The following is a 27419-nucleotide window of genomic DNA, read 5'->3' on the forward strand; positions in this document are numbered from 1 at the left end:
AATCTAGAACTTCTGGGTGCTGTGTTTTGAGGCTCCTGGGATGGAAATCAGAAAGCATTCTTCCATTGAAACAGTATTATAAACAGTTGGATGTAATTGAATACCTTAGGTACGCTATAGGCATTTGCAAAATGACCTAGAAACCAAATTATAATGCCACTTCTGTGAAAGAACTTTTTAAAAGTACCACTTATTGAGTACTTACAGATTAAAAAAACAAAACATAGAGGTTAGTTAACTTACCCAAGGTCATGGACCTGGTAACTAGAGAATCTAGGATTTGATTCTATTCTGTTTGATAAGTCCATGTTCTTCATTTCTAAATTACTCCACCTCCAGGGAACATTTATTGTTAGATTAATAGAAATAATTAACTAAGTACAACAAATAACAGAATTTAATAAATAATGTTTCTTAAATATGTGTGATATAGTTAGGCTGCCTGTATAATGCTTAGTAGTTTTTAAAGAGCATTTACATGCATTATTTCATTTCACAGACTTGAAACCACTAGAGTAGAGATAGAAGACAAATTAGAAAGTATGAGGCAGTTTAGAATATAGTTTCATTTAAAAAAAATTTGATGGGGATAGTGCCATTTCGTCTGAGATTTCACGAAAGACACGAATACTCATCGTGATCCTTGGGGAAGGGATAGGTTTGGGGCTGGCAAGGAATTGGGAACATTGGGTCTGGTGGGGAAGAAAGTGTCAGTGAAAGCCAGAGGTGGGACTGCTCCTCCATGGGATACTCTGTGTGAATGCAGTGGAGAGCCTGAGTCCGGGGACAGATGTTTGAGGAGGAAGAGCAGGCTAGTGACCAACTTCTTCAGTGGGAGCTGTGGATTTGCCATCTGATCTAAAAGGCAGGAAGTAGCCATTATCGGTTCCTACGTGAGGTGACAAGAACAGTGCCATGGTCAGGTGTATAAATGCTACCGAAGGAATGCATTAGAGACATGGAGACCATCCCTCAAGCTAGTCAGTCAGTTTAATGTGAGGTGCTTAGGAAAGGACCCTACTGCAAGTCACATACGTGCCAGAGCCTGGTTTCAATGCCGGTAAGTTGTGGCAGTGGAAAGGCTCCAGGGTTCTTTAGTGTAGGGACTCGGGCAGGTAATTTTCTTGTGTAGTCAGTTTCCTCAAGTGTTCTCTTCAAATCGAAAGATTTCGGGGTATGAGAAATCTAAGGAAAATATAAAAACATATTCTTAAGCCAGACAAACATTAATTTTAGGTTTTCTAGTATTTGGTAATATCTCAGGTTTTGTCCCTCCAAATAATTAGGAGTTGACTGTATACAAGATGCTTCAGTCTTCCTTCATCCAGGAACATCTCAGTGGTTTTTAAGTTTTATTCATGTCTTGGATATTCTTCAATATTTAAAACAGAATTCAGTTTGAGAATAATGAAGATGAAGACGTAAACCCACTGAAACTAGGCCTTCTCACTTGGATTGAAGAAGACCTCTTCCTGGCTGTAAGCCACAGTGAGTCCAGTCCCCGATCTGTCATTCACCATTTGACTGCAGCTTCTTCTGAGATGGATGAAGAGCATGGACAGCTCAATGTCAGGTATTGCAGTTTTTCCCTGTACTCCGCGTGTTAAGCAAATGGAGTTAGGTTTTTGTCTTTTATGATGATACAACTTTTTTTGACTTCCATTGAGCAAGGTTGAGGAGCAGTAGCTTTCTTGTTAGACGCACTTAAAAAGATTAAATCTAGTTTTGAGCCATGTCAAAATAACAGACCAAAAGTATATCAAAAAGTAGTGGAAAATAGGATAAATATTAATAGATGAAGCAACTTTTTAAAGATGTGTTAAATATTTTAATTCAGCATCTACTCACGTTTTTCCAGGATGTTTGTTATATGTTACAATTGATTTTAATAACTGTGAAGCATAATTAGAGTGGCTAATTCTCATGGGCTAATGTGATAGGAAGAAATTTTGTATAAATGCAGTCATGCGTATATATATACATGGATGTGTGTGTGTGTGTGTGTGCATACCTTTTCCATGTTTAGATACACAAATACTTGACATTGTATTACAATTGCCTGTAGTATTCTGTAAAGTAACACACTGTCCAGGTTTGTAGCCTAGTAGCAATAGGCCATACCCCATAGCCTAGGGGTGTAGTAGGCTATACCACCTAGGTTTGTGTAAGTACTGTATGATGTTTGCACAATGATGAAATCACCTAACAACACATTTCTCAGACATATCCCCATCGTTAAATGATGCATAGCTGCGTATATATGCTTTGTTTTGATGTGGTGACTTCAAAATGCTTCTTCCAGCCTCCTCTTCTTTATATCCTATTGTGTACTTGACTACATTTACCGTTAGAAAGTCTCTATTCTTCTTTGTTCTCTGGGCCTGAGTTTTGTTTTGATTCCTGACTATATCTTCATTATGTAACAGGTTTCAGTTAATGAATGCTGTTCTCTGAAATGCAAGCCCTGTTGTGTAGTAGAGAACATTTTCTAGCCAGTTCCCAGAACTCCTTGTTTCCAGTGTCAAGACTTGGCACCTTTGGCCACTGATACTGATCCCCAGATTAATTTGTAATTAAAGCCCTACTGGTGAGATTTCTCTTCTGAGAAACGTTGTTGCAAAATTAGGAACCTTTCCTTTATATATACATTACATACATTTACAGACATAAAACATTTTAATGCAGTCATTTGCTCCTACTCTTTGACTCATAGTGCTTCGTGATATTTTGAAAAAGCCTTTTGTTAACATGTCCAAATGCAGAATATGTTCTAGAAATATGTAGCACTTAAAGTAAGCCAGTAGATTACCTTTTGAAAAGCAGAGCAATTTACTTAAGTTTCTACTTCTTCAGATTTGAAATTCTTCATCATTAGCTTGTAGAAACAAAAGCTTGATGCAGTCATCTCATTTGCTATAAAGGAAATGAGAAGTCATTTACAGTATATTTCTACTGCTTTGACTTTTGTTTCTCAAAAAGACTGTTTTGTTCATATAAAATATTAATGCTTTTGAGAACTTCAAAGTCCCTCAATTAAGTAGTCTACATTTACTGTAGCTTGTACTTTGTAAAAAGTACTTTTCTAAGTCCTTTCTCTGTCTTAGCTTATTTATTTCTCATAATACCTCTTTAAAGTATGTGCTATTTGCACCATCATTTTACAGATGGGGCAACTAAGACATGGAACAGTTAGGTAACTTGCCTGAGATCATGCAGGTGGAGCCAGGATCGAATCCCAGCCAGTCTAGCTCTAGAGTTTGTTCTCTTCCTGACAGATAGTTTATCCTCACAAAATGTGAGGCATTTGTAGAGGAAGTCCCTATTGTTATAATTTTTAGTTTTTTTGTAGATTGGTTAAAAACTTTGAATTAAATGTTCCCATTAACATCATTTATTTTTATCACTACCTTTTTGTCTCCTTTTTTTTTTTTTTTTTTTTTAATCACTACCTCTTCCTTCTCTTTTAAGAAATTCTGCTTCTGTGGCTATGGTCCAAGCTACTTGAGAAGCTGAGGTGGGAGATCACTTGAGCCTAGGGGGTTGAGATTGCAGTGAGCTATGACTGCGTCAACTGCATTTCAGCCTGGGCAACAGAGCAAGATACTGTCAAAAAAAAAAAAAAAAAAAAAAAAAGTGAAATTTTACTTATCTCCATTGACTCAGGGAAAAAATGTAACGGTGATAACATATTCCCTTGATCTCGTTAGTGAAAATCTCCAATTTTCCATCAATCGATATGCTAGTGATACAGACATTGAGTGTGCTCATTTTCCTACAGAGGAGCTGCTTTAACTATTTTAAGCAGACAGAAATGATATTGGTACCATCCATGTCTAGTGAAGGCAATACATTGTAATAAGTTGCAGTAAGTTGTGGCCAGAAGAGGAGTGATGACTTCACAGTGTAAATAACTGTCTTATTGCCTTATTGGGTTTGTGGAAAATGGTGTCATGTAGCAGATGTGGCTTTATCTGGGCTTTGGTTTAGAATAGTTTTATCTATTCATCCAACCATCCATCTGTCTCTAAGTGTGTAAGTGTGTGTGTGTGTGTGTGTGTGTGTGTGTAGTATTGGGTCTGTATATATGTACTTAGTCTACATTGTATTGAAATAGTGCAGCACCAAAAGGAGATTGTTGATTTTCAAAATCAGTGAAATGTTACTATTTTTGAGAAAAAAAGATTTACACACCCTCCTCTTTTTTTTTTTGTTTTTGTCAGTTCATCTGCAACAGTGGATGGGGTCATAATCGGTCTATGTTGCAATTCCAAGACCAAGTCAGTAGCATTACAGCTGGCTGATGGCCAGATATTTAAGTACCTTTGGGGTGAGTATCAAGGTGTTAGGAAAGCATATTATGACTTACATAGATGCTTAGTTCTTAAGAACATGTACTTGGATCTTGTCAGTACAACATTGATTGTCAGGTCTTTTAACTATCCTGGAAAACCCTAAGCTTTAGAGTGGAATTGGCAGGTGTATTCTACTCCTGTTTCCTCTTTTAATGAACTAACGTACTCTTACAAAAGTGATTGAAATTGCATGTTGAGTGTTTTAGCAAGTATTGATGTTGATGGTTTTTACAAAGAGCACATCAGCTATTTGTAAAGTAGATCTGTTAATCCTGCAGAGTCACCTTCTCTGGCTGTTAAACCATGGAGGAACTCTGGTGGATTTCCTGTTCGGTTTCCTTATCCATGCACCCAGACCGAATTGGCCATGATTGGAGAAGAGGTAAGTGAACACGGAGCAGGAAACTTACTTAGTTACCCAGGGACTGATGGCATTAGGTAGAAAGAAAGTGGGCTTTGGAGGTGGACTTGGGTCTCCACTAAATGCCTAGGCAATAGTGGGAAATGATCTCACTTTCATAAGCCACACCTTATTCATCTATAAAATGGGCAAATCAATATCTATCTATCAAGGTTCAGAAGACTAAATGAGATAATATATGTGATTAGCAACCTTTTATCCCTAGCCGTACAAATCATTCAAAGTTAATTTTATTTAATATCTTTTGAGGAAAACAGAAATATGATCTTGAAAATAGTTTTAGTAGATTTTTATTCAACACATATTAGAATGCCTGTAATTGTGGTGGATGGTAGAATACAGTGGTTGGAAAACAAAACCACTTAACTAATTCCTGCTCTTCTGGAATTTGTGATCTATTAATTTCAATGTAATAATTCCCTTTGTTGGGAGTGTGATGGAAATAGACAGGGTGTGCTGGTAGAGAATACTGAGATGTTTGAGGGGTAATTTGAGGATGGTGGCTATAAGAATGAGAGTCCTGCATTTGGTGGTCCAGGAAGGCCTCTCGGAGTCAGTGAGGTGTGTGCTGAGATGTGAAGAAAAAGAAGGCTCTCTCTCCAGGCAGAAGGAAGAACAAACTCCTTGAACTTAGCAAGAACTCATCTTATTCAAGGGACTGAATGGAAGCATTGTGGCCGGAGCTCAATGACAGTCAGAGAAGGGAGTTTGGGTTTTTTAATTGAACAAAGATTAGAAACTTCTAGTGATTTTTAATCAACAGAGTAATGTGTTCTGCTTCATGGTTTGGACAGTGATTCTGGCTGCCCAGAAGAGAGCTGGTTAGAGAGTGACAAGATTGGAATATGGAATCAACACAGGTTGAGTGGAGTTAGTGAGGGGAAAAAGGAGATGGGTTTGAGATATATGTAGGAGATGGAGATGTCAGGGCTCACTGATGGATTGGATGGCTTCACATTCCATTTTGCACTGGGCCAGCTGCGTTTTAGGTATTTTTAGTCCTGATTACAGGAACTTAGGTGTGAAATTATAGGGCGGTAGAACTATGTGATAGAAAAGGTAGGTTTAACTGATTTGAAATAGAGTTGCTTATGATTTCAGTTTTATTTCTTTGCAGGAATGTGTCCTTGGTCTGACTGACCGGTGTCGCTTTTTCATCAATGACATTGAGGTATCAAGGCTTGGTTTGGTATTGGATCCTTTTCACAGTGTTGGCTCCGAGTAATCAAGCTGCCTTTCCCCCATGCCTTTCTGGTCTTCTCTTGTAGGTTGCGTCAAATGTCACGTCATTTGCAGTATATGATGAGTTTTTATTGTTGACAACCCATTCCCATACCTGCCAGTGTTTTTGCCTGAGGGATGCTTCATTTAAAAGTAAGTTTTCAATGTATAAAATAGAAATGGTCCCACCTCCAATGTCTTTTGGAGTCTTGATGACTTTTTGAATTCTTCATATACTTTGGCTTTTTATCAAGGAATCCTATGCTGGAGAAAATCTTTAGAGTTATTTTACTTAGACCCTAATCTCAACATAATGTCTCAGTTAAATCATTCTGCACTTTAGTAAAGACATCCAAGGAAGGGAGTTCCTTCCTTAAGCAGCACATTCTAAACTGAAAAATTTTTCAGGAAATTTTATTATGTAATTGATCTAATATTTTATTTGGAATTACTATGTAGATCCCAAATGTTTTACCTTCTGTGTAGTCTTTTCCCACTGTGCCCACCCTCCACTTTACATCTGGGCTCCATCTCGTGGTTTGTAGGATATTGGCTGCATTTTGTCTTCTGTTCCATGCCCTGTCTATCTCTGCGTGTGTGGCGTGTATGTGTGTGTGTCTTCCTTATTCTAAAAAGCCAGCTTATTTTCTTTGCTTCCAACTTGGAAATAGGGAATCTTCCTTTCATTGATATGATTATAGTACACTGATAATGCTAAGAAATAGAGAAGTTGCCCCGATTCTTACTGTGTTTCTCCAGATCATTTGAGAAGCTGTGTATGTGAATATGCGTGAGGGCTCTGTAAGAGAGAGGGCATGTTCATCAGCAGGGCTGATAGTGTTGAGGTTCAGTGGGAGAGCTAAGGCACATGGTTGTTATTTGTTCTCTTCTATTTCACATAGTATGTGTGGTTTCAATTGCAATTAATGGAGAGTGGCTTATTGTGATAATTAAGTCTTATTAGTTAATGGTGTGTTTAGCATTACAGGCTGGCCTGAGCAGCAATCACGTGTCCAATGGGGAAGTTCTGCGGAAAGTGGAAAGGGGTTCACGGATTGTCACTGTTGTGCCCCAGGACACAAAGCTTGTGTTACAGGTAAGCTGGTTTTTCAGACAAGATAGATAGTCTAATTGTCATTCAGCCAAGTACCAAGCATAATTCTTTCAGGTTGTATTTTAGGCTCTCTTATTCTTTGTATCATTTATTGTAAACCTTTCCTTGATAGCTTTCTGTTCACTTTATTCAAAGTAGTATTGATACAGGCTGTGACCAGTAAGGCTCAAAGGGAAACTTTTCTTGAAAGTCAAGATAAATATAGAGAACAACCAGATTCTGCTAAAAGTGTGCTCATTTTAGAGAGTTGTGGTAGTTCTCTGTGAAGAGTTAGGTAAAATTCTGTATCCTGGCTATTTAAATGTTTTCTACTTAATTAAAAATGTTATTACTTTAATTTATTTAAGATGCCAAGGGGAAACTTAGAAGTTGTTCATCATCGAGCCCTGGTTTTAGCTCAGATTCGGAAGTGGTTGGACAAGTAAGTGCCATTGTACTGTTTGCGACTAGTTGGCTTGTGATAGACAATAAGTATTTTATTACAATTTTGAGAACTTAAAAGTATGTAAAGCACTCATTACCTATATCATCAGATTCTTAGGGACGCTTTTTTTTTTTTTCTTTTTTTTAACTTTTTGACTTTAATACAGTATTTTGTAGTGGAGATTCCTAGCAGAAAGAATCGTGACGCTCATCATATAAAGGAGGGCTTCTCTTAACCTGAGGGAACACCTCTGGGTTTTAGGCGGCCTGTGAACCCAGGGAGATAGTACACACCAAACTTTGTCTTTGTGTATTTATCCAAGTAGAAAGCCCACAGCTTTCAACAGATTTACAGAGGGGACTATGACCCAAAAAAGACTGAGCCACTCTTGTGAAGGAAGTGACTGATTTTCTGAACCTATTTGGAGGAAACTTTGTATTAGAAAGATCTATACTAATATTTTGTTTAAAAAGGAGACCTAAATTCCATGATGATTTTCTTTATTTTTGATTCAGAGTCTTGCTCTGTTACCCAGACTGGAGTGCAGTGGCACAATCTCGGCTCACTGCAACCTCTGCCTCCTGGGTTCAAGCAGTCCTCCCACCTCAGCCTCCTGCATAGCTAGGATTACAGGCATGCACTACCATGCCTGGCTAATTTTTTTTTGTATTTTTAGTAGAGACAGGGTTTCACCATGTTGGCCAGGCTGGTCTCAAACTCCTGACCTCAAGTGATCTGCCCACCTCGGCTTTCCAAAGTGCTAGGATTACAGGTGTGAACCACCGTGGCTGGCCTTCTGTAATGATTTTCTGTTGTATGTATGTGAAGATGTAGTTCTCAGACAGCCATGATGAATAAATCACACCTTTTAAGAAGGTAAAAGAATGTGGTACCTGATTTTTGTATTCTGTAATTTCAGAGTAGAAATTCAGTAATAGTAGATTGGCACTGGGGCTGTAATCTGATTATAACTGGTTTGTATCCTAATGAAAATATACTGGGTCCGTGGAGCTCAGTTTTTGTGAATACCTGTTCTGTTTTTTCTCTGTCTCCTCACAGACTTATGTTTAAAGAGGCATTTGAATGCATGAGAAAACTGCGAATCAATCTCAATCTGATTTATGATCATAACCCTAAGGTAACTTTCTACGCTGCCATCCACTCCAGCTCACTTTGTACTTGAACTAATGTGATCTGAACGAAGGTGTTTTGTCCCTTCTTTTGGTAGGTGTTTCTCGAAAATGTGGAAACCTTCATTAAACAGATAGATTCTGTGAATCATATTAATTTGTTTTTTACAGAATTGAAGTAAGTATTCTGAATAATTCATGAGTATCTTTTCCATAATTTTCTCTCTTCTTGTTAAAGAAATCAAATATAAATAGCTAGAGAAGAAAAATTACTTACCGTGCATTTTAAAAAATTGCTATAACTCTTAGATGCCAGTTGGTTTTTTGCTCTTTTCCTTTCTTTTTAAAACAGCCTGTTTAAAACTATGTCTTTAAAATATGTCATTCAGAATTATTTGACTTGATTTTTAGATATACATATAGAACTATTTTTTTTTCTTAGGAGATTGAAATCAAATGGCATCTTTCTCTCTGATGATCTTTCCCCTCAACTTTTTAATGAAACACTTTCAAAATAGAGAAAAGTTGAGAGAATTGTCCAGTAAGCAGCCTATATATACCCTACCTGGATTCGCCAGTTTATATTTTTCTGTATATGCATTCTCATGCTGTATAATCTGTCCATCCATCATTCATCTTGTTTGTAGACAAATTTCTAAGTGAGTTGTAGACATCAGTCCACTCTACCCCCTGTACTTCTTATATATCATTAACTAGAGGGCATTCTTTGTGTGTGGGATGGTTTTGTTGCATTTTTTAAGGTCATATTTATCTACAGTGAAATGTCCAAATCTTAAGTGTGTCATTTAGTGAGTTTTGGCAAATGTATACTTCATGTAACCTGAATGAACCTCTATCAAGTTAGAGGGCATTTATTCCTTTTCAGAAAGATGCATCAAATTCCTTTTCAGTCAGTCCCTGTCCCATTTCCCAGGCAACTACCCTTCTGAATCTTTCACCATAAATCAGTTTTGCCTGTTCAAGAACTTCACCTAAATGGAAGCATACAGTATTACTCTTCTGCATAAAGCTGCTTTCATTCAGCACATTGTCTTGAAATTCATCTGTGTTTTTCTATGTATCACTAGCTCATTCGTCTTTTATGGCTCAGTAGTGTGCCATTGTATAAATACACCACTATTTGCTTATTCATTCCCCTGTTGCTGGACACCTGGATTGTGCCCTGTTTGGGGCTCATGTGACTGAAACATCTACAAACATTTGTATAAGTCTTTTGTGGACATGTTTTATTTCTCAATATTTTTATAATTCAACACTTCCAAAAGTCATTTTTATTTATCATCATCAGCATGCCAGGTGTATGTTAGTAATTTGATCGCTGGGCTACATGTTGTTGATGACCTTTCCATACACACCTGTTCTTAGAGAAGAAGATGTCACAAAGACCATGTACCCTCCACCAGTTACCAGCAGTGTCCACCTATCCAGGGGTCCTGACGGGAAAAAACTAGACCTTGTCTGCGATGCTCTGAGAGCAGTCATGGAGAGCATAAATCCTCATAAGTACGTATGCTGTCACCAGGAGGCATCCTTTTAAAAACAGAAGTGTGTAGTTGTCCTTGTCCAGCCTATTCGTCTTTCTCATTCTGGTGTTCTTCACTTATTACCTCAGATACTGCCTCTCCATACTTACATCTCATGTAAAGAAGACAACCCCAGAACTGGAAATTGTACTGCAGAAAGTACACGAGCTTCAAGGTAGAGATCCGCTCACAGAGAAAGTGCTAACGTGGCCGTGACTGCCACTAGTCTTCTGCAGGTGACCATCACCATGTCATTGCCACACCACAGATTTAATACGTGACCTTTTAGTTGCCATTTTAAGATCCATGTCGGTTTTTTTCAGGGCTGCCCTCTAAAGCATATCTAAAAGTATCAGAAGTGTATATAATTCTTCTGATGTCCAGTTCTGTTGAGAAAAAGTTATTGTCTTTTTGGTTATATTGCTGGGTCTGCGGGTTTTTTCCCCAAATGGTTGTATTCTGTTTTATTTTCTAAACACTGTTAGGAAATGCTCCCTCTGATCCTGATGCTGTGAGTGCTGAAGAGGCCCTGAAATATTTGCTGCTTCTGGTAGATGTTAATGAACTATATGATCATTCTCTTGGCACCTATGACTTTGATTTGGTCCTCATGGTAGCTGAGAAGTCACAGAAGGTATGTGGAGTTGTTACTTGGTTCTTGTTTATATATAAGAACCAAACTTTGTATGTGAAACACTGCTTCTGGTAGTGCAGTATCTTTTCTGCTATCACCCTGTGAGTGCAGGGCTGGAGACAGATCTGTGAGTTTCTAGGGCCCACGTTCCTAAGCCTCTGGATTATGAGATTGAGGAAGTGAAGTAAAATTACATGGCTTTTTTTTGAGACAGAGTCTTGCTCTGTCTCCCAGGCTGGAGTGCAGTGGTATGATCTCGGCTCACTGCAAGCTCCGCCTCCTCAGTTCATGCCATTCTCCTGCCTCAGTCTCCCGAGTACCTGGGACTACAGGTGCCTGTCACCACGCCAGGCTAATTTTTTTATTTTTAGTAGAGACGGGGTTTCACCGTGTTAGCCAGGATGGTCTCAATCTTCTGACCTTGTGATCCGCCCGCCTCGGCCTCCCAAAGTGCAGGATTACAGGTGTGAACCACCGCGTACAGTCTAAATTTACATGGTTATTTTTAAGATGATGGGCATATGTGTGAGCTAATTTCTTCTCTTGTAAAGGAAATGTAACAAGTGATTCATGTTCCACTCCAGTTCTTTCTCACATGGCTCTTTTTTCTAGTGGAGGGTGGGCACATGGAGCACAGAAGGCTCATGGCCTCCTTTCCTATGTTGGTACATGTGCTATGATCAAAAACTTTGAGCACCCCTGGTATGCTTATTTTTATCTAGTTTTTTGCAGACTCAGTCTCTTCCCCATGATTTCTCCAAAAAGGAAAATCAGATCCTTCATCTCTGCTTAAAATCTTTCATGAGCGCCGGGCGTGGTGACTCAAGCCTGTAATCCCAGCACTTTGGGAGGCCAAGATGGGCAGATCACAAGGTCAGGAGATCGAGACCATCCTGGCTAACACGGTGAAACCCCATCTCTACTAAAAAATACAAAAAACTAGCTGGGCAAGGTGGCGGGCGCCTGTAGTCCCAGCTACTCGGGAGGCTGAGGCATGAGAATGGCATGAACCCGGGAGGCGGAGCTTGCAGTGAGCTGAAATCCGGCCACTGCACTCCAGCCTGGGCGACAGAGCGAGACTGTCTCAAAAAAAAAAAAAAAAAAAAATCTTTCATAAGCTCCCATTGTTACGAGGATAAAATTCAGAAGCCATAATACTGCTTAGAAACCCTTCCTTGACCTGGCCTCTGTGTATCTTTCCATTCTCACTTCTTGGTATTGTCTTTTTTTCCTCCGCCCATGGAGGAAAGACAATGCTTTTGTCCCCCTTCCCTCGCCCCTCACCACCACCAGCCACCACATGCCTTGGTAGGCAGCATTACTTCTGCCACCCATGGGCTTTGACTGTTTCCACCCTCACCATTCACCTGGCTCATTCTCACTAATCTAGGTTAAAGGATGCCAAGGTGGCCTCTTCCCAGTAAGCCATTCATGCTTGCCTTCAGGGACTGGGTGAGGTGACCCTCCTATATGCTTCTGTTGCACACAGCGCCTGCAGGGAAGTTGCGTTAAAAACAGGAACACCTCTCCATTAGGAAGAAGAGCAGTTTGCTTACAGGGCATGGCACAGAGCCGGAGATGATAGGGCCAGTAAATACTAGGTTGGCAGGGTCTCAGAGTTTGGTGTCCAACTCAGTATAATTTTATTTTTTGTTTTAATGTGATCTTTTCAGGAGGGCATGGAATATCATGAAAACAGCAATGTCTTAGACTTTTAGGAGAAGCTTACATGCATTTGTTGAATATCTTGTAGACTGAAACCTTATTTCCCTTACTAGCCTATGAAATAAATGATACTGTGAGACTTAGTTAAGGAAGTTACTGTTGTTCCAAATGTAACTTAATATCTGTATGTGAAAGCATTTTTACCAAAACTTGTTTGGTGTTCAGCTGACCCTTGCACAACGTGAGTTTCAACTGTGCGAGTGTGAACTGTGTGGGTTTATCTAAATGGAGATCTCTCGCAAATACAGTTGGCCCTTTTTGTCCACAGGTTCTGCATCCACAATCAGTGTGGATCAAAAGTACAATATTTGCAGGATTTAAAACTTGCAGATACAGAGAGCCAACTTTTTGTGTATCCAGACTCCATGGGGTCAAATGTAGGACTGGAGTATGCTTGGATTTTGGTATCCTTGGGGCGTCCTGGAACCAATTCCCCATGTATACTGGGGAACGACTGTAGTTTGATTTTATATATTATATAATATGTAGTTAATATATAATATACATTTAAAAATTATGTAGCTTTGGGTTTATTGCTGTATATAAATGCTATTTGTTGCTGTATATAAATGCTATAGCAATAATAGCTATATATAGCTATTATATATATAGCTATTATGTATATAGCTATATATATAGCTATTATTGCTATATTGCTATATATAAATGCTATATATAAATGCTATTTATATTGCTGTATATAAAAATATCACAAGTAATAAAGTTCTCATTAATCATTTTTTTAGGATCCCAAAGAGTATCTTCCATTTCTTAATACACTTAAGAAAATGGAAACTAATTATCAGCGGTTTACTATAGACAAATACTTGAAACGATATGAAAAAGCCATTGGCCACCTCAGCAAATGTGGTAAGCATGGGGATTAGTATGTTCATCTCTACTTTAGATCTTCTTTGGAACTAGGCAAGGTATAAATTAAACTGTTAGTTTAGACAGTGATTGATTTCACTTCCTACTCCTGAAAACTCTAACAATGATGTATGCTCACCTTGTTTTGTCGTGTATTCTGAAAAGCTGAAGGTAAAGAAATCACTTTTAATGAACTGGAAGAGCTCCCTAGGTAAGAACGTCGAGCAGGTCCTTTTATGGTTAAGAATGAGCACCTTTTCTTAACCTTGTTTGGTTAAGAATGAGCACCTGTGAAATTAACGTCAGTGTCTCAGAATCAAAATTGGTTGACAGTTCTTCCTTCTCGTGCTGTTTGCAGATATGTCAGGGAAACTCTGCTTGTCTGGAGTGAGTGATGAGGCCACCTCCCCATGCCCTGCAAGACACAGTTTTAGTTGACAGTGATGGGGTGCCATTTGTTCTTCTCATGCTGTAACAGTTGTGATTCTTTACTGAGGACTGGCGGGGTGGGGTTGGAGGGGAAGGAAAAATCACCTGGGGTGCATGTTAAGCCTTCAGCTGCTGGCATCCTTGGAGAATCTGATTCAGCTGATCTGGGATAGGACTGAGGTGTGCATGTGTCTAATAAGCTTCCCAGGCGATGTCTTTTCAAGGAGGCTGAGAAAACACCGGGCTGGAAAGCTGGGACTCTTAAGTAGGACGCTGATCCCAATCAGTGCTTCTCTTGCCTCAGAATCTGCAGTGGTGCTCATTAAAAATTCAAATTCCAGGATCCTGTTCTTCAGATTCTCTGATTATTTAGGTCTTAAAAAGTCCCTCATTGATTTTGTTTGGTGACCACTGGTATAAATGAAGTCCATTATGCTTCCCATGTCTTAAGCCTGTCTTTGTGTGACTCTTATTCCTGCAGGACCTGAGTACTTCCCAGAATGCTTGAACTTGATAAAAGATAAAAACTTGTATAATGAAGCTCTGAAGTTATATTCACCAAGCTCACAACAGTACCAGGTATGTGGTGTGTGAAATGAGGCTGTCCTGGTTTTGCTTTTTGCTTTAGTTGGAAAGGAGTGGGGATCTTGAGTTCATAACACCATTCTTGGCTTCAAAATTTATCGTAAAACTGATTAGCCTCAATTTGAACTTCTTATCTGGGAGAATGGTCCTGACGTGTTCTCTGATTCCTCATCTGCAATACCATAGCACCTTCCCTGTGGGGTTTCCTGCTTCCTTCCCACCCCTCCTCTTGTCCAACCTCACTGCTGTGAGACTGATCATCCTAACAAGTACAGATCTTTCCCATATGTTTCAGCATAAAGGGAAAGTTTTGTTTGTTTAAAAAAGCATCCCTTTAGCTTTTTTTAATATACCACACATGCTTATAAGCTAAATGTGTTATGTGATCTTCTTGACAGCCTAATGGGGTGCTGTGCACACTTTGTAGATGAGGAAGCAACTTGCCTGAGGATCCGGAGCTACAGAGTGCTGGACCTGGGATACAGAACCCAGGCTGCCCGATCACCCTGCCCATGCTATTAGCCACTAGTCTACCATGCCACCAGCATCACCATTTTCAATTTGTCCTCAGACTACATACACATCTTTCTGTGATCAAGCCTGCCAGTTTCTTCAGCACCAGCTTCTGCCACTGTCCACGTTCCCAGTTACTTGTAGGTAGTTCTACAGATGTCACATCCTGTGATTCCTCTGCCATCTCTTTACCCACCAGCCTTCCTTTAGCCCCACTTGTCCATCAGAACCCTTGGGTTACTCCTGAATGCAATTCGCGGACCAGGCGCCAAACACTGAGCTCCCAGAGCAGCCTGCCCTCACCTTGGTGATTGCGTTTGTCGAACTGCCGATTAGCTGCTTTGTCTCCTCCACCAGGCTGTGGGGCTTCTTAAGGGCAGGGACTCCATGTTGTATTCCTGTCTGCATCTCTGCCTAACATCCAGCCTGGAGAATCGAGGATTTGGCCAGTGGCTGCCTCTTCGCCCTTGTTTTCTGTTCTCTCCCACACTCACTTTGCTCCAGTCACACTGGCCGTCCCGTTGCTCCTCAGACCTGCCATACACATTCCTGCTGCGTGGCCATGGTGCCTTCTGTGCTCTCTGCCTGTACGCTGTCACCTATCTCGTCACGTGGTTTATTCTCCTGACAGCCTTCAGAGCTCACACTCCCTGAGGGCTACGAGGAGACTGTCCTCTGTCCCTTAACCCACCTTTGCCATTATGCTATAGACCGTATTTTGTCCATCAGTCCATCCTCTGTTACTATAAGAGCAGCAACTTGGTGGTGGTTCTTATATGGTTTTTCATTTGTTTGCTTTTATTTTTTGCCTTGCTATATTATCCATACTGCTCAGAATGGTGCATATGTAGTTAAGAGTAATTATTTGTTGAGTGAATACATGGCACATCCTCAGTAAGGTTTTGAATGAAAAAATGATTGCACTAACTGGTCAACTGTAAGATTTTCCCAGGGAATTCTTTCAAGGGAGTTTGAAGTATAGGAACTAAGGCAGCTACACTGGAGCTTTAGAGAAATGATTGTCACGTTTCCTCCTCAGTCCTAAATCTCCTCTTGTCACAGGATATCAGCATTGCTTATGGGGAACACCTGATGCAGGAGCACATGTATGAGCCAGCGGGGCTCATGTTTGCCCGTTGCGGTGCCCACGAGAAAGCTCTGTCAGCCTTTCTGACGTGTGGCAACTGGAAGCAAGCCCTCTGTGTGGCAGCCCAGCTTCACTTTACCGAAGACCAGCTGGCTGGCCTCGGCAGAACTCTGGCCGGTAAGTACAATCATTTAGATGTCTACATCTACAAAGGTTTTAAAACATTTATTTCTTTGTGTTGTTTGGTAATTTTGCAAATAAATTCAGGGCAGAATACCCTGAGACAGTCTCGTTCTCACTGATAAAAATTAATTTAGAATGCTTTAAAGGATAAGCTACTACAACAAGAGTCCCAGAATGCAGTGACCCAATATGGAAAGATGTTTATTTCTCTCTGCCATAGGGATTGATCGGCCCTTCCGTTGTGTGGCTCTGCATCCTTTTAGGTAAATGGTTGTAGCTGGGTTATCTCCACATCTGTGGGGAAGGAAGCAGACTGGGGAGAAGTTAGAGTCATGGTAAAACATTTACTTTTAAGTTGGAAATGACCTGGATGGAAGTTAAACTATCACCTTCTATTCCATCTCGGCCACACCATGTGGCTGGATGGGCTATGCCCTGTAAGAAAGTAAAGATGAATTTTGGGATGGGTCCATTCTGGTATAGCCAGTAGGTTGTTGGAATAGCCAGGAATGAGGTGGGGGGAAAAAAAGGCCAAATGTCCAAGCATTCTGAAAGCAAAGGCAGTTTAGCTGCATCAGGGACAAGGGTTGCCCGAACCAGAGGTGAGGCTGGTACCAGGATCTAGTACTAGAGTGGAGGAAAGGGTAAGGACACCTGTGAAAAGAGATGAGCAGAAGCTCTGGTCCTCTCAGCAGTGCTTGAAGTAAAGCAATGACTAGTATATTTTTTCCTCTAACTTGTAAATATTGTTGAGATCTCAAAGAAAAAAATAAAAAGCAGTCCTAAAAAAATTCCATACTCTATCCTGTTAAATTTATGTACCTGTCCTTCTTTGTCATTTGCATTATTCTTTTTTTCTTAGGATTATAACAATGCATGGGATTATCACTTTTCTTTTTCTGGTTATTAGCCCTTCCCAAATCCCTCCATTTCCAAGCTGGCCTCTTTTTACAAATGTCAAGAATTCCTTATTTCAGGCCTTTTAGTTGTTTGTTCAGTCTCCATTGTTCCTTTCTGCTTTAGAAATTTATGATATTGGTTGTTTATACCTTCTATCTCTGTTCTTGGATCTTTGTCTTCTATTCTTTACAGCTCTTAGCTTGCTATTTCCCATGTCTTATAATGGAGTATTTCTAGTTTTCTCAGATGTTTAGCAAAAGTAGGTGGGGAGGGCAGTGGTCAAAGATGTTTGAGAAATGTTACACACTGGAGTCACTCTGTGTGTACATTTAACATAGGCAGTTTACACAAGAGAGCGAAAGAAAGAAAAGGTAACTATTTAAATAGTGGAGGTGATTTTACCTACCTTTTTTAGTGATATATGCCCTGGAGTGAGCATGCAATGAGAGACCAGAATCTGCCAGCCCCTTCGAAAGCCTCGGGTTCTCTGTGCCTCTCAGTGTGATTTATCTCAACTGGGCTAAGTCTAGGATCTAAAGACACTGCATGACTCAGACATAAGTCAGCTACCTCCATCTAGTGTTCAACCAAAGAAATAGTGGTTTCTTGCTGTTAAGGGACGAAGTGGGTTTGTGAGAGATACCAGGTCATTTTCCCATGTACATGCCTTGGAAGCATCTTTCAAGGCTAATTTTGGCTGTATATGATTTTCAATTCCTGTGCTAATTTTAGATTCTAGCTGCCATTTAAGATAGGACTCTATGTTGTATATCCCTATTCCCTCACAGAAATTCGGAAAGTACATAGTTTCATGCATAATGAAGACATATTAAAGAAGCACTTGAGCCAAAGAATCTGTTTAACTTTGTAGTCAACTGCTGCTTATTGTCTCTACAGGAAAGCTGGTTGAGCAGAGGAAGCACATTGACGCAGCCATGGTTTTGGAACAGTATGCCCAGGTAAACTCAATTTCTCCCTTCTAAATAAACCCCCTAGTCAGCAAGAAAGGTCTTCTCATGATCTTAGTGATGATGAAAGTTAAAGGAACTGTGCATAATTATTAAGTCCAGAGATAGTGTTTGCCCCAGCAGTCTTATCTTGCTGGCTTGACTTGGAAGTCTAAATTTAGTACATCTATCAGTTTTGTGAGGTAGAATATGAAAGGGCTGTACTTTAACATACTAGTGGTTTGACCTTGGTAGAAAGTACTTAATTACCTCTAAAGGTCTTTGTGCTTTTAAAAATTGAGTTTGCCAAAGTAGAAACAATGAGAAAGGACCATTATAAAACAGGATCATTGAAGACTACATATTCTTGGCTTTTACTCCCATTCTCTCCATTGGAAATGTCTCTTTTACCTCGGGGAGCTGGAGGTTCCAGTTTTACAGCAGATTATAAGGATAAGTACCCATATGAGCATTTGGTAGTATTATAGGATTTATTATGGAAATAAGAACACTGCAGTAACGCTGGCCACAGACTAACAGTACACAGGTGCACAGTTGACACCAGGGATTATTGCCTTGTAGAGTTTTGACCTTTGATGAGAGTGTTTTTTACAGTTGTTACTGAGAGCACATTATGTAACTTAATTGTGCTTTAAAAATATTCAATTGTCTCTTATGAAATAACAGTGAGTGAAAGAAGATAACTAAAATTTTGTATCATTAGATCCTGGAGAGAGTATTTGTTGGGTGATTGAGTTGAAAATAATCAGTGAATGAAACATACCTAAAAGAGTAGAGAGGTTGGGGTGGAAAGATATACCACATAGAGGGTTAATTAAATGGATAAGATGCCATTATCTTTTTTTCTTTGTAAATGAAGATTAATGCATAACCTTATTTTGTCTAATTTACATACAATAAAATTATGTGTGGTACAGATGTATAATTTACAAATAATGAAGTTAATTCACCAATTTTAGATGAAGAATTGAGTACATTTTGACAGATGTTTGTAGTTGTGTGACCACCATTGTACTCATGATGTAGAACATTTCTAACACCCCCCAAAATTCCCTACTTCCCCTTTTGCAGTCAGCCTTCTCCCTCCACTGCCAGCCTTTGGCAAACTGATCAGTCAGTAAAGTTTCGCATTATCTAGAATTTCATATAAACAGAGCCATATGGTATGTAGTCTTTTTAGTCTGGCTTCTTTCACTCACATAGTGCATTGGAGATGCATCCATGTTATAGTTTATTCCTTTGTATTGCTGAGTAGTATCCCATTGTATGAATATGTCAGAATTTGTGGATCTGTTCACCAGTTGATGTACATTTGGATTGTTTTCAGTTTGGGGTTATTATGAATAACGCAGCCGTGGACATTCTAGTACAGGTCTTCGTGGGGATGGGAGTGGGAATGCTACATCCCGTGGTAAGTGGATGTTTAGCTTTTTAAGGAGCTGCAGAACTAATCTGCAGTGGCCGTATCATTTTGCGTTCCCACCAGTGATATGTGAGAGGGCATCAGTGGCTCCTATACTCACCAACACTGGGTGTATTACTGTGACACTAGATGTATTATCTATTGCTATGTAACAACTTACCTTAAAAGCTGGCAGCTTAAAACAACAGACCCTATTATCCCACTGTTTCAATGGGCCAAGAATCTTGGCTGGGCTTAGCTGGGGCCTCTGGCTCAGGTGAGTCCTTTACAAGGCTGCATTTAAGGTATTGGCCGGGGCTGGCATCATCTCAAGGCTTGACTAGCTTTTAATTTCATTTTATTGACCTTGTATCCTGCAACCTTGTTAAACTCATTTATTAGCTCTAGAAGCTTTTGGGTGTATTCTCTAGGATTTTCTACATTAACATACACAGTTTCTATAAATACAGTTTTATGTCTTTCTTACAATCAGTACTTTTTTCTCTATCTCTATTGCATTTTCTAAGGCTTCCAATGTGATGTTGAATAGAAGTGTTAAGAGTGAACATCCTTGCCTTTTTCCTGTTGTTGGAGAAAATTCAGTTGTCTTTTATCATTAAGTATCATATTTGCTTTTTAAAAATTTGATTCTATTTTATTTTATTTTTGAGACAGAGTCTTGCTCTGTCACCCAGGCTGGAGTGCAGTGGTGTGATCTCAGCTCACTACAACCTTGACCTCCTGGGCTCAGGTGATCCTCCCACCTCAGCCTCCTGAGTAGCTGGGACTACAGGCACATGCCACAATGCCTGGCTAATTTTCGTAATTTTTGTAGGGATGGGATTTTGCCATGTTGCCCAGGCTGGTCTTGAACTCTTGGGTTCAAGCAGTTTACCTGTCTCAGCCTCCCAAAGTGCTGGGATTACAGGTATGAGCCCCCGTGCCTGGCCTGATATTTGCTTTTTTTTTTTTTTTTTTTTTTTTTTTTTTTAATGCTCTCTATTGCAGAGTTGGCAAACTACAACCTGTGACAAAGTCAGCTTATCACCCGTTTTGTAAATAAAGTTTTATTGGAGCATAGCCATGCTCATTAGTTTACATCTTGTCTATGGCTGCTTTTACACCACAGCAGCAGAGTTAAAGAGTTGTGACAGAGATAATTTGGTCCGTAAGGCCTAAAATATTTACTGTCTAACCTTTTACAGGAAAAAATTGCAGATTCCTGCCCTCTTATTTGAGGAAATCCCCTTCTATTCCTTGTTCTGAGAGTTTTTTTTTTTTTTTTTTTTTTTTTTTTATCATGAATGGGTGTTGAATTTTGTCAAATGCATTTTCAACTATGATGATTTTTTGTTTTTAGACCAGTGATATGGTGGACTAGGTGATTGATTTTCTCTACTGTTAAACCAACCTTGCATCTCTGGGTTCAACCCCACTTGGTATTATATATTTATTATCCTTTTTCTCTCCTGGTAGATTAGATTTACTAAAATTTTCTTGAGGATTTTTGTGTTTGTGTTCATGAGGGATATTGGTTTGTAGTTTTTTAGTGTCTTTGCCATGTTTTGGGTATCAGGATAATGCTGCTGTCATAAAATGAGGGGTGGTGTTCTTTATACTTCTGTTTTCTGGAGGATTTCATGAAGAGTTGGTATGAGAGTCTGACTCATGGTTAAAAACCTATGTGTGATGTTTCAGACCTGACCATAAACAATTACAGACTTTACCTAGGAGGCCACATGAGGAAGAGCTGCCCTCCCCACACCAGGCTTGGCGTACTGCCAATGCATTACAGTTTCTAAAGGGAGTTGCAAGCAAGGACTCAGGGCCCCCTGTTAGTCATGCTCCTGTAAACAGTATTTGCATTCAGAGTCCTGGCGCTTTCATTCCTAGGTCTCTATCTGAGGCCATGGGCCAAGGTCTTCTTCAGGCACCTCTGCCAAGTCCTCTTTATGTAAGAAGGAATGGAAAAACCTTAACATTTTTTCCCACTGTGACTCACTACCCAGTACTTTTCCACCCTTAGCCCCCTTCCTTTGCACCCATACCCCCAAGATCCATCAAACTGCTAAAGCCTTTTTTTTCAAGCTCCTTCAACAGTGAACCAACCCTCATGTCTGTGTGGATCCAGCTGACTCTTGAATAGTGAGTTGTTCTTTGGGAAAAAATGGAACAGAGAGAGTTGGTGCTTTCCCTGGTTTTAGCCTCTTGCTTATACCAATGCAATGCCTGAAGGCTTAACTCATTTTTGACTTGTTGCTTTGGTCAGCTACTCCAATACCTGACAGCTCAGCTCTTGGGAGATATTTTTTTCCTCACACGTTTAGTAGAATATACCAGTAAGTCCGTCTGGGCCAGGGGGTTTCTGTAATGAAAGTTTTCCACTATTAATTCAGTTACTTTAGTAGACATTAGCCTATTCAAGGTTATCTGTGTCTTCTGGAATGAGCATTGGTAGTTTATGTCTTTCAAAGAATTTGTTCATTTCATCTAAATTGTCAGATTTATTGGCATAAAGTGTTTGTAGTATTCTCTTATTTTATTGTCCATAGGGTCTATGGTGACGTCTTGTCTTTCATTCTAGATATTGATGTGTCTTCTTTTTTTCTGATTATTCTGGCCAGAGGTTTATCAATTTTATTGATCTTATTAAAGAATGAAACATTTCATTGTTTTTCTCTATGATTTTTCTGTATTCTATATCATTAATTTTTAAAATTATTTTCTGTTTATTATTTTATTTGCTCTTTATTTTTCTAGTTTCTTAAGATGATGGCTTTTTTTTTTTTTTTTTTTTTTTTTTAAAGAAACAGAGTCCCAGTCTTCTCAGGCTGGAGTGCAGGGGCACGATCATGGCTCACTGCAGTCTCAAACTCCTAGGCTCAAGCTATCGTCCCCCCTCAGCCTCCAGAGTAGTTTGGATTACAGGTGCATGCCACCATGCCTGGCTAATTTTTAATTTTTTTTGTAGAGATGGGGTGTTACTCTGTTGCCCACACTGGTCTGAAACTCCTGGTCTCAAGGGATCCCTCTGCCTCTGCCTCCCAGAGTGCTGGGATTCCATGCGTAAGCCACTTGGCCTGGCCAAGGTGATGGCTTAAAGCCATTGATTTGAGATGATTCCTTACTTTATAGTTTAAGCGTATAATGCCATAATTTTCCTCAAGCACCGTTTTAGTTACATTATACAAATTTTGAAATGTTTTGTTTTCGTTTTCTGATTTCCCTTGTGATTTCTTTATTGACCCTTGGCTTATTTAGAAGTATGTTTGCCGGGCCCGGTGGCTCACGCCTGTAATCCCAGCACTTTGGGAGGCCGAGGTGGGTGGATCACCAGGTCAGGAGATTGAGACCATCCTGGCTAACACTGTGAAACCCCATCTCTGCTAAAAATACCAAAAATTAGCCGGGCATGGTGGTGGGTGCCTGTAGTCCCAGCTACTCAGGGGGCTAAGGCAGGGGAATGGCATGAACCTGGGAGGCGGAGCTTGCAGTGAGGCAAGATCACACCATTGCACTCCAGCCTGGGTGACAGAGTGAGACTCCATCTCAAAAAAAAAATTTATATATATATATGTTTAACTTGCAGATATTGGAGATTTGCCAGCCATCTTTTTGTTATTAATTTCTACTTTAATTTTGTTGTGAGTAGAGAGCATGCATTTTATTAATTTAAATTTATAATTTGTTTTAATTTATAATATGGGCTGTTTTACAGAATGTTGTGTGTGTATTTGAAAATAATATGAAAGCTACTATTATTGAATGGAGTGTTCTATAAATGTCAGTTAGATTAGGTTGATCATGCTGTTCTAGTTTTTTATATCCTTATTGGTTCCTCACTACTTGCTCCATCAGTGACTGGGAAAGTGTTAAAATCTCCCGCTGCAATAATTTATTTGTCTATTTCTCCTTTCGTTCTACCAGTGTTTGCTTCACGTGTTTTGAAGCTCTGTTATAGGTGCATACATGCTTACGGGTATGTCCTAGATGTATTCATTTTGATATCCATCTTTCTCTGTTACTATTTCTAATTCTGAATTCGACTTTAATGTTATTAGTATAGCTTTTCCACCTTTCTCTTGGTTAGACTTTTCATTGCGTATCTTTTTCTATCCTTTTACTTTTAATCTATCTGAATGTAGTCTTCATTTTGAAGATGGGTTCCTTGTCGATAGCAATAGTTGTTTCTTTTTTTTTTTAAATCTAATTTGACAATCTCTGCCTTTTAATCGGAGGGTTTAGACATTTGCATTGAGTGTGATTACCAATATAGTTAGATTTAACCTTCAATCTTGCTGTTTGTTTTCTGTTTTTTCATTGATCCTTTGTTTCTTGTTTTTTCTTTTTTTGCTTTCTTTGGATTTAGTATTTTTCATAATTCCATTTTACCTCCACTGTTGGCTTATTAGCTATACATCTTCATTTCAGTATTTTAGTGGTTGTTCCAGGATTTATAATAAAAATCATTAATTGACCATATCTTCAGATAATAGTATACCACTTCATATATAGTATAAAAACCTTACAAGAGTATTCAGTCCGTAATACTTTGTTATTGCTTTTGCTTTAAGTGATAATTATTGCTTAAGGAAATTTTTTAATGACCTGTCTTTCATGTTTATTCTTTTTTTTTTTCTTCAAAAGAAGCTGGAAAGGATTTTTATTCAATATTTTCCGAGTTTTCAAAAACTGCTGGCCACTCAAAATGGATCAACAACAAAAATTTAAGAGCTAAAACTGTAAAACTCTTGAAGGCTGGGCACAAAGTTTCATGCCTGTGATTCCAGCACTTTTTGAGAGGCTGAGGGAGGATCACTTGAGCCCAGGGGTTTGAAACCAGCCTGGGCAACATAGAAAGACCTTGTTTCTACAAAAAACAAAAACACAATTACCCAGGCATGGTGGTGTGCACCTGTAGTCCCAAATCCTTGGGAGGCCAAGGTGGGAGGATTTCCTGAGCCCATAAGTTTGAGACTGCAGTGAGCTGAGTTCACGCCACTGCACTTCAGCCTGGACGACAGAGTAAGACCCTGTCTCAAAGAAAACCAAAACGAAACTATAAAACTCTTAGAAGAAAACAGGGTTAAATCTTCATGACTTTGGATTTGGCAATGGATGGTTGGAATTAATACCAAAAACACAATCAATAAATTGATAAATTGGATTTTATAAAAATTAAGAACTTCGCGGTGGCTCAAGCCTGTAATCCCAGCACTTTGGGAGGCCGAGACGGGCGGATCATGAGGTCAGGAGATCCAGACCATCCTGGCTAACACAGTGAAACCCCGTCTCTACTAAAAAAATACAAAAAACTAGCCGGGCGAGGTGGCGGGCGCCTGTAGTCCCAGCTACTCGGGAGGCTGAGGCTGGAGAATGGCGCAAACCCGGGAGGCGGAGCTTGCAGTGAGCTGAGATCCGGCCACTGCACTCCAGCCCGGGCGACAGCGCGAGACTCCGTCTCAAAAAAAAAAAAAAAAAAAATTTAAGAACTTGTGTGTATCAAGGGCATTGTCAAGAATGTGAAAAGACAGCATATAGAATGGAAGAAGATATTTGCAAATCATGTATCTGATAAAGGTTTAGTATCCAGAATACATAAGGAACTTCTGCAACTCAACAACAGAAAGCCAGATAAATCAATTTTGAAAGGAGCAAAGGCCTGTAATCCCAGCTACTTGGCAGATTGAGAAAGGAGGATTGCTTGAGGCTAGGAGTTCAAGACCAGCCTGGACAACATAGTGAGACACTGTCTCTAAAAACATTTTTTTAATTAGCTGGGTGTGGTGGCATATGCCTGTAGTCCCAGCTACATGGGAGACTGAGGCAGTAGGATCACTTGAGGCCAAGAGGTCAAGGCTGCAGTGAGCTATGATTGTGCCCCTGCATCCCAGCATGGGCGATAGAGTGAGACCCTGTCTGAGAAAAAAAAAAAAAGAAAAAAAAAATTTAGAAGATTGGTATTCTAGTCTACTATTTTTTCAAAGTGTGGTCTTGTTAACAATTCTGGAGCCCACCTAAACCTGCTGAATCAAACTTGGTAGTAAAGCTGGGGAGATAGGCATGTCTAACAGACCTTTCTGGTGGTTTTGATGTCCAGGCATGCAGAGAGATGATGCTTAGCTTGTGTTTTGTCATTATTTTCAGAATTTACACTGCTCCCTTGTCTTTTGTATCAATATTTATGGAGACATGAACTCTAGGATAGGCTTGATGTTGAGAACTAGGAGTTCTCCCCTGGCCAGGGAGATAGAGGCAAGTCTGTGGTTAGTTTTGCAGTTGGCTGTGGTGACATCTGACACACTCTCTTCACCTGTTGTCTTCTTCCTGTTCCCTTGTCAGGATTATGAAGAAGCTGTGCTCTTGCTGTTAGAAGGAGCTGCCTGGGAAGAAGCTTTGAGGCTGGTAAGAATCTTTTAAACCCTCTGGATATTGGGCGCTAAGCAGAGAGGGCGAGCAAGGGATTCCAGATCAGTTGGAATCTCTTGTCTTCTGAGGCTTGTGAAATAAGTAGAAATAGGTCAGGATCTTGGCTTAAGGAAAACGGTGTTTTTAAAACCATTTTTGTTTATTTATTTATTTTATTTGTTTATTTTTTGAGACAGAGTCTCGCTCTGTCGCCCAGGCTGGAGTGCAGTGGTGCAATCTCGTCTCACTGCAAGCTCCGCCTCCCGGGTTCATGCCATTCTCCTGCCTCAGCCTCCCGAGTAGCTGAGACTACAGGCGCCCGCTGCCACGCCCGGCTAATTTTTTGTATTTTTAGTAGAGACAGGATTTCACCGTGTTAGTCAGGCTGGTCTCAATCTCCTGACCTCGTGATCTGTCCGTCTTGGCCTCCCAAAGTGCTGGGATTACAGGCGTGAGCCACCGTGCCTGGCCTTATCATTCTTGATAATATTTTGGAATTAATCCTCTACATTTGAAATATTACTGTCTTTTTACTGAAATGAATTGAATTTCCTTGGCTGCCTTGTAGGAGGCCTGTTTTTCAGGAAAATATTCTGATGACCTCTGAAAGTAATCCATGTCTGTCTAAGTATCTTAACTCTCCAATGACTAGAAGTTTTCCTTCCTAAAATTATTGTGTTTTTCCTTCTAGGTATACAAATATAACAGACTGGATATTATAGAAACCAACGTAAAGCCTTCCATTTTAGAAGGTGAGGGTTCCATTTTAGATAGAATTCCTCATTTGGAAGAAGGAGAGGAGAGAGACACGGGAGAGTCTCCTCCTATTACTGTGTTTTTTTTAATAATATGTCATGTAGACTCAATCAAAATTACCCATTGGATATAATATTTAATTCTCACTAGAATTTTTATATATGCTGAGTAATTAAATGGTAACAAATAAAATATTTAAATGTTAGAAACCTGTCCTGTAATCAAATATGATTAAGAATCTTTGTATTTGGGAATAGTTGGTAAACTTGAATATGAACTATATTAGATAATAGTGTAACGGTGATAAATTTCTGGCATTTAATAATCACGTTGTGGTTATGTAAGGTAATATCCTGTTATTCTTAAGAGATAAATGCTGAAATATTTAGGAATGAAGGATCATATCTCTACCTTACTCTTAAAAGGTTTCACAAAAGTAATAATGGATATGTGTAAGCATGCAGAGAAACAGGAAGCAAAAAAAATGTCAAAATGTTAATAATTGGTAAATCTAGGTGAAGGGTATATGTGTGTTCATTGAACTCTTACAACTTTTATGTAGTTTTCAACTTTTTCAAAGTATTTTTTAAAAATTACCTTTTCAAATGAAGTATGTGGTTCTTGGAGAACATATGAATATTACCAGTTCTAGAATACTCAGATGGTCACTGTGACCCCTTAAAAGCGAAGCGGAGAAGGACATCAGTTTGGCCTACAGAAACCTTAGGGAGTGGTTGATTTTAAGCTCTGCCT

The 27419-nt window shown here is 39.5% G+C and overlaps 1 protein-coding gene across 1 annotated transcript in view; it reads left to right on the top strand.

Annotated features, from left to right (window-relative positions):
- ELP1 (elongator acetyltransferase complex subunit 1) overlaps positions 1-27419 on the top strand; it is a 65436-nt gene that overhangs the window by 26080 nt on the left and 11937 nt on the right. The window contains exons 14-31 of the mRNA XM_050759532.1: positions 1391-1573; positions 4221-4327; positions 4631-4734; positions 5891-5944; positions 6042-6147; positions 6975-7090; positions 7456-7529; positions 8592-8670; positions 8761-8840; positions 10049-10186; positions 10296-10381; positions 10692-10840; positions 13312-13435; positions 14346-14443; positions 16025-16226; positions 18030-18091; positions 25845-25907; positions 26602-26662. Coding sequence (XP_050615489.1) covers positions 1391-1573; positions 4221-4327; positions 4631-4734; positions 5891-5944; positions 6042-6147; positions 6975-7090; positions 7456-7529; positions 8592-8670; positions 8761-8840; positions 10049-10186; positions 10296-10381; positions 10692-10840; positions 13312-13435; positions 14346-14443; positions 16025-16226; positions 18030-18091; positions 25845-25907; positions 26602-26662 — 1886 coding nt within the window. The remainder of the gene's footprint in view (positions 1-1390; positions 1574-4220; positions 4328-4630; positions 4735-5890; positions 5945-6041; positions 6148-6974; positions 7091-7455; positions 7530-8591; positions 8671-8760; positions 8841-10048; positions 10187-10295; positions 10382-10691; positions 10841-13311; positions 13436-14345; positions 14444-16024; positions 16227-18029; positions 18092-25844; positions 25908-26601; positions 26663-27419) is intronic.

This window comes from Macaca thibetana, chromosome 15 (genome assembly GCF_024542745.1).
Source record: "Macaca thibetana thibetana isolate TM-01 chromosome 15, ASM2454274v1, whole genome shotgun sequence".
NCBI classification, from domain to species: domain Eukaryota; kingdom Metazoa; phylum Chordata; class Mammalia; order Primates; family Cercopithecidae; genus Macaca; species Macaca thibetana.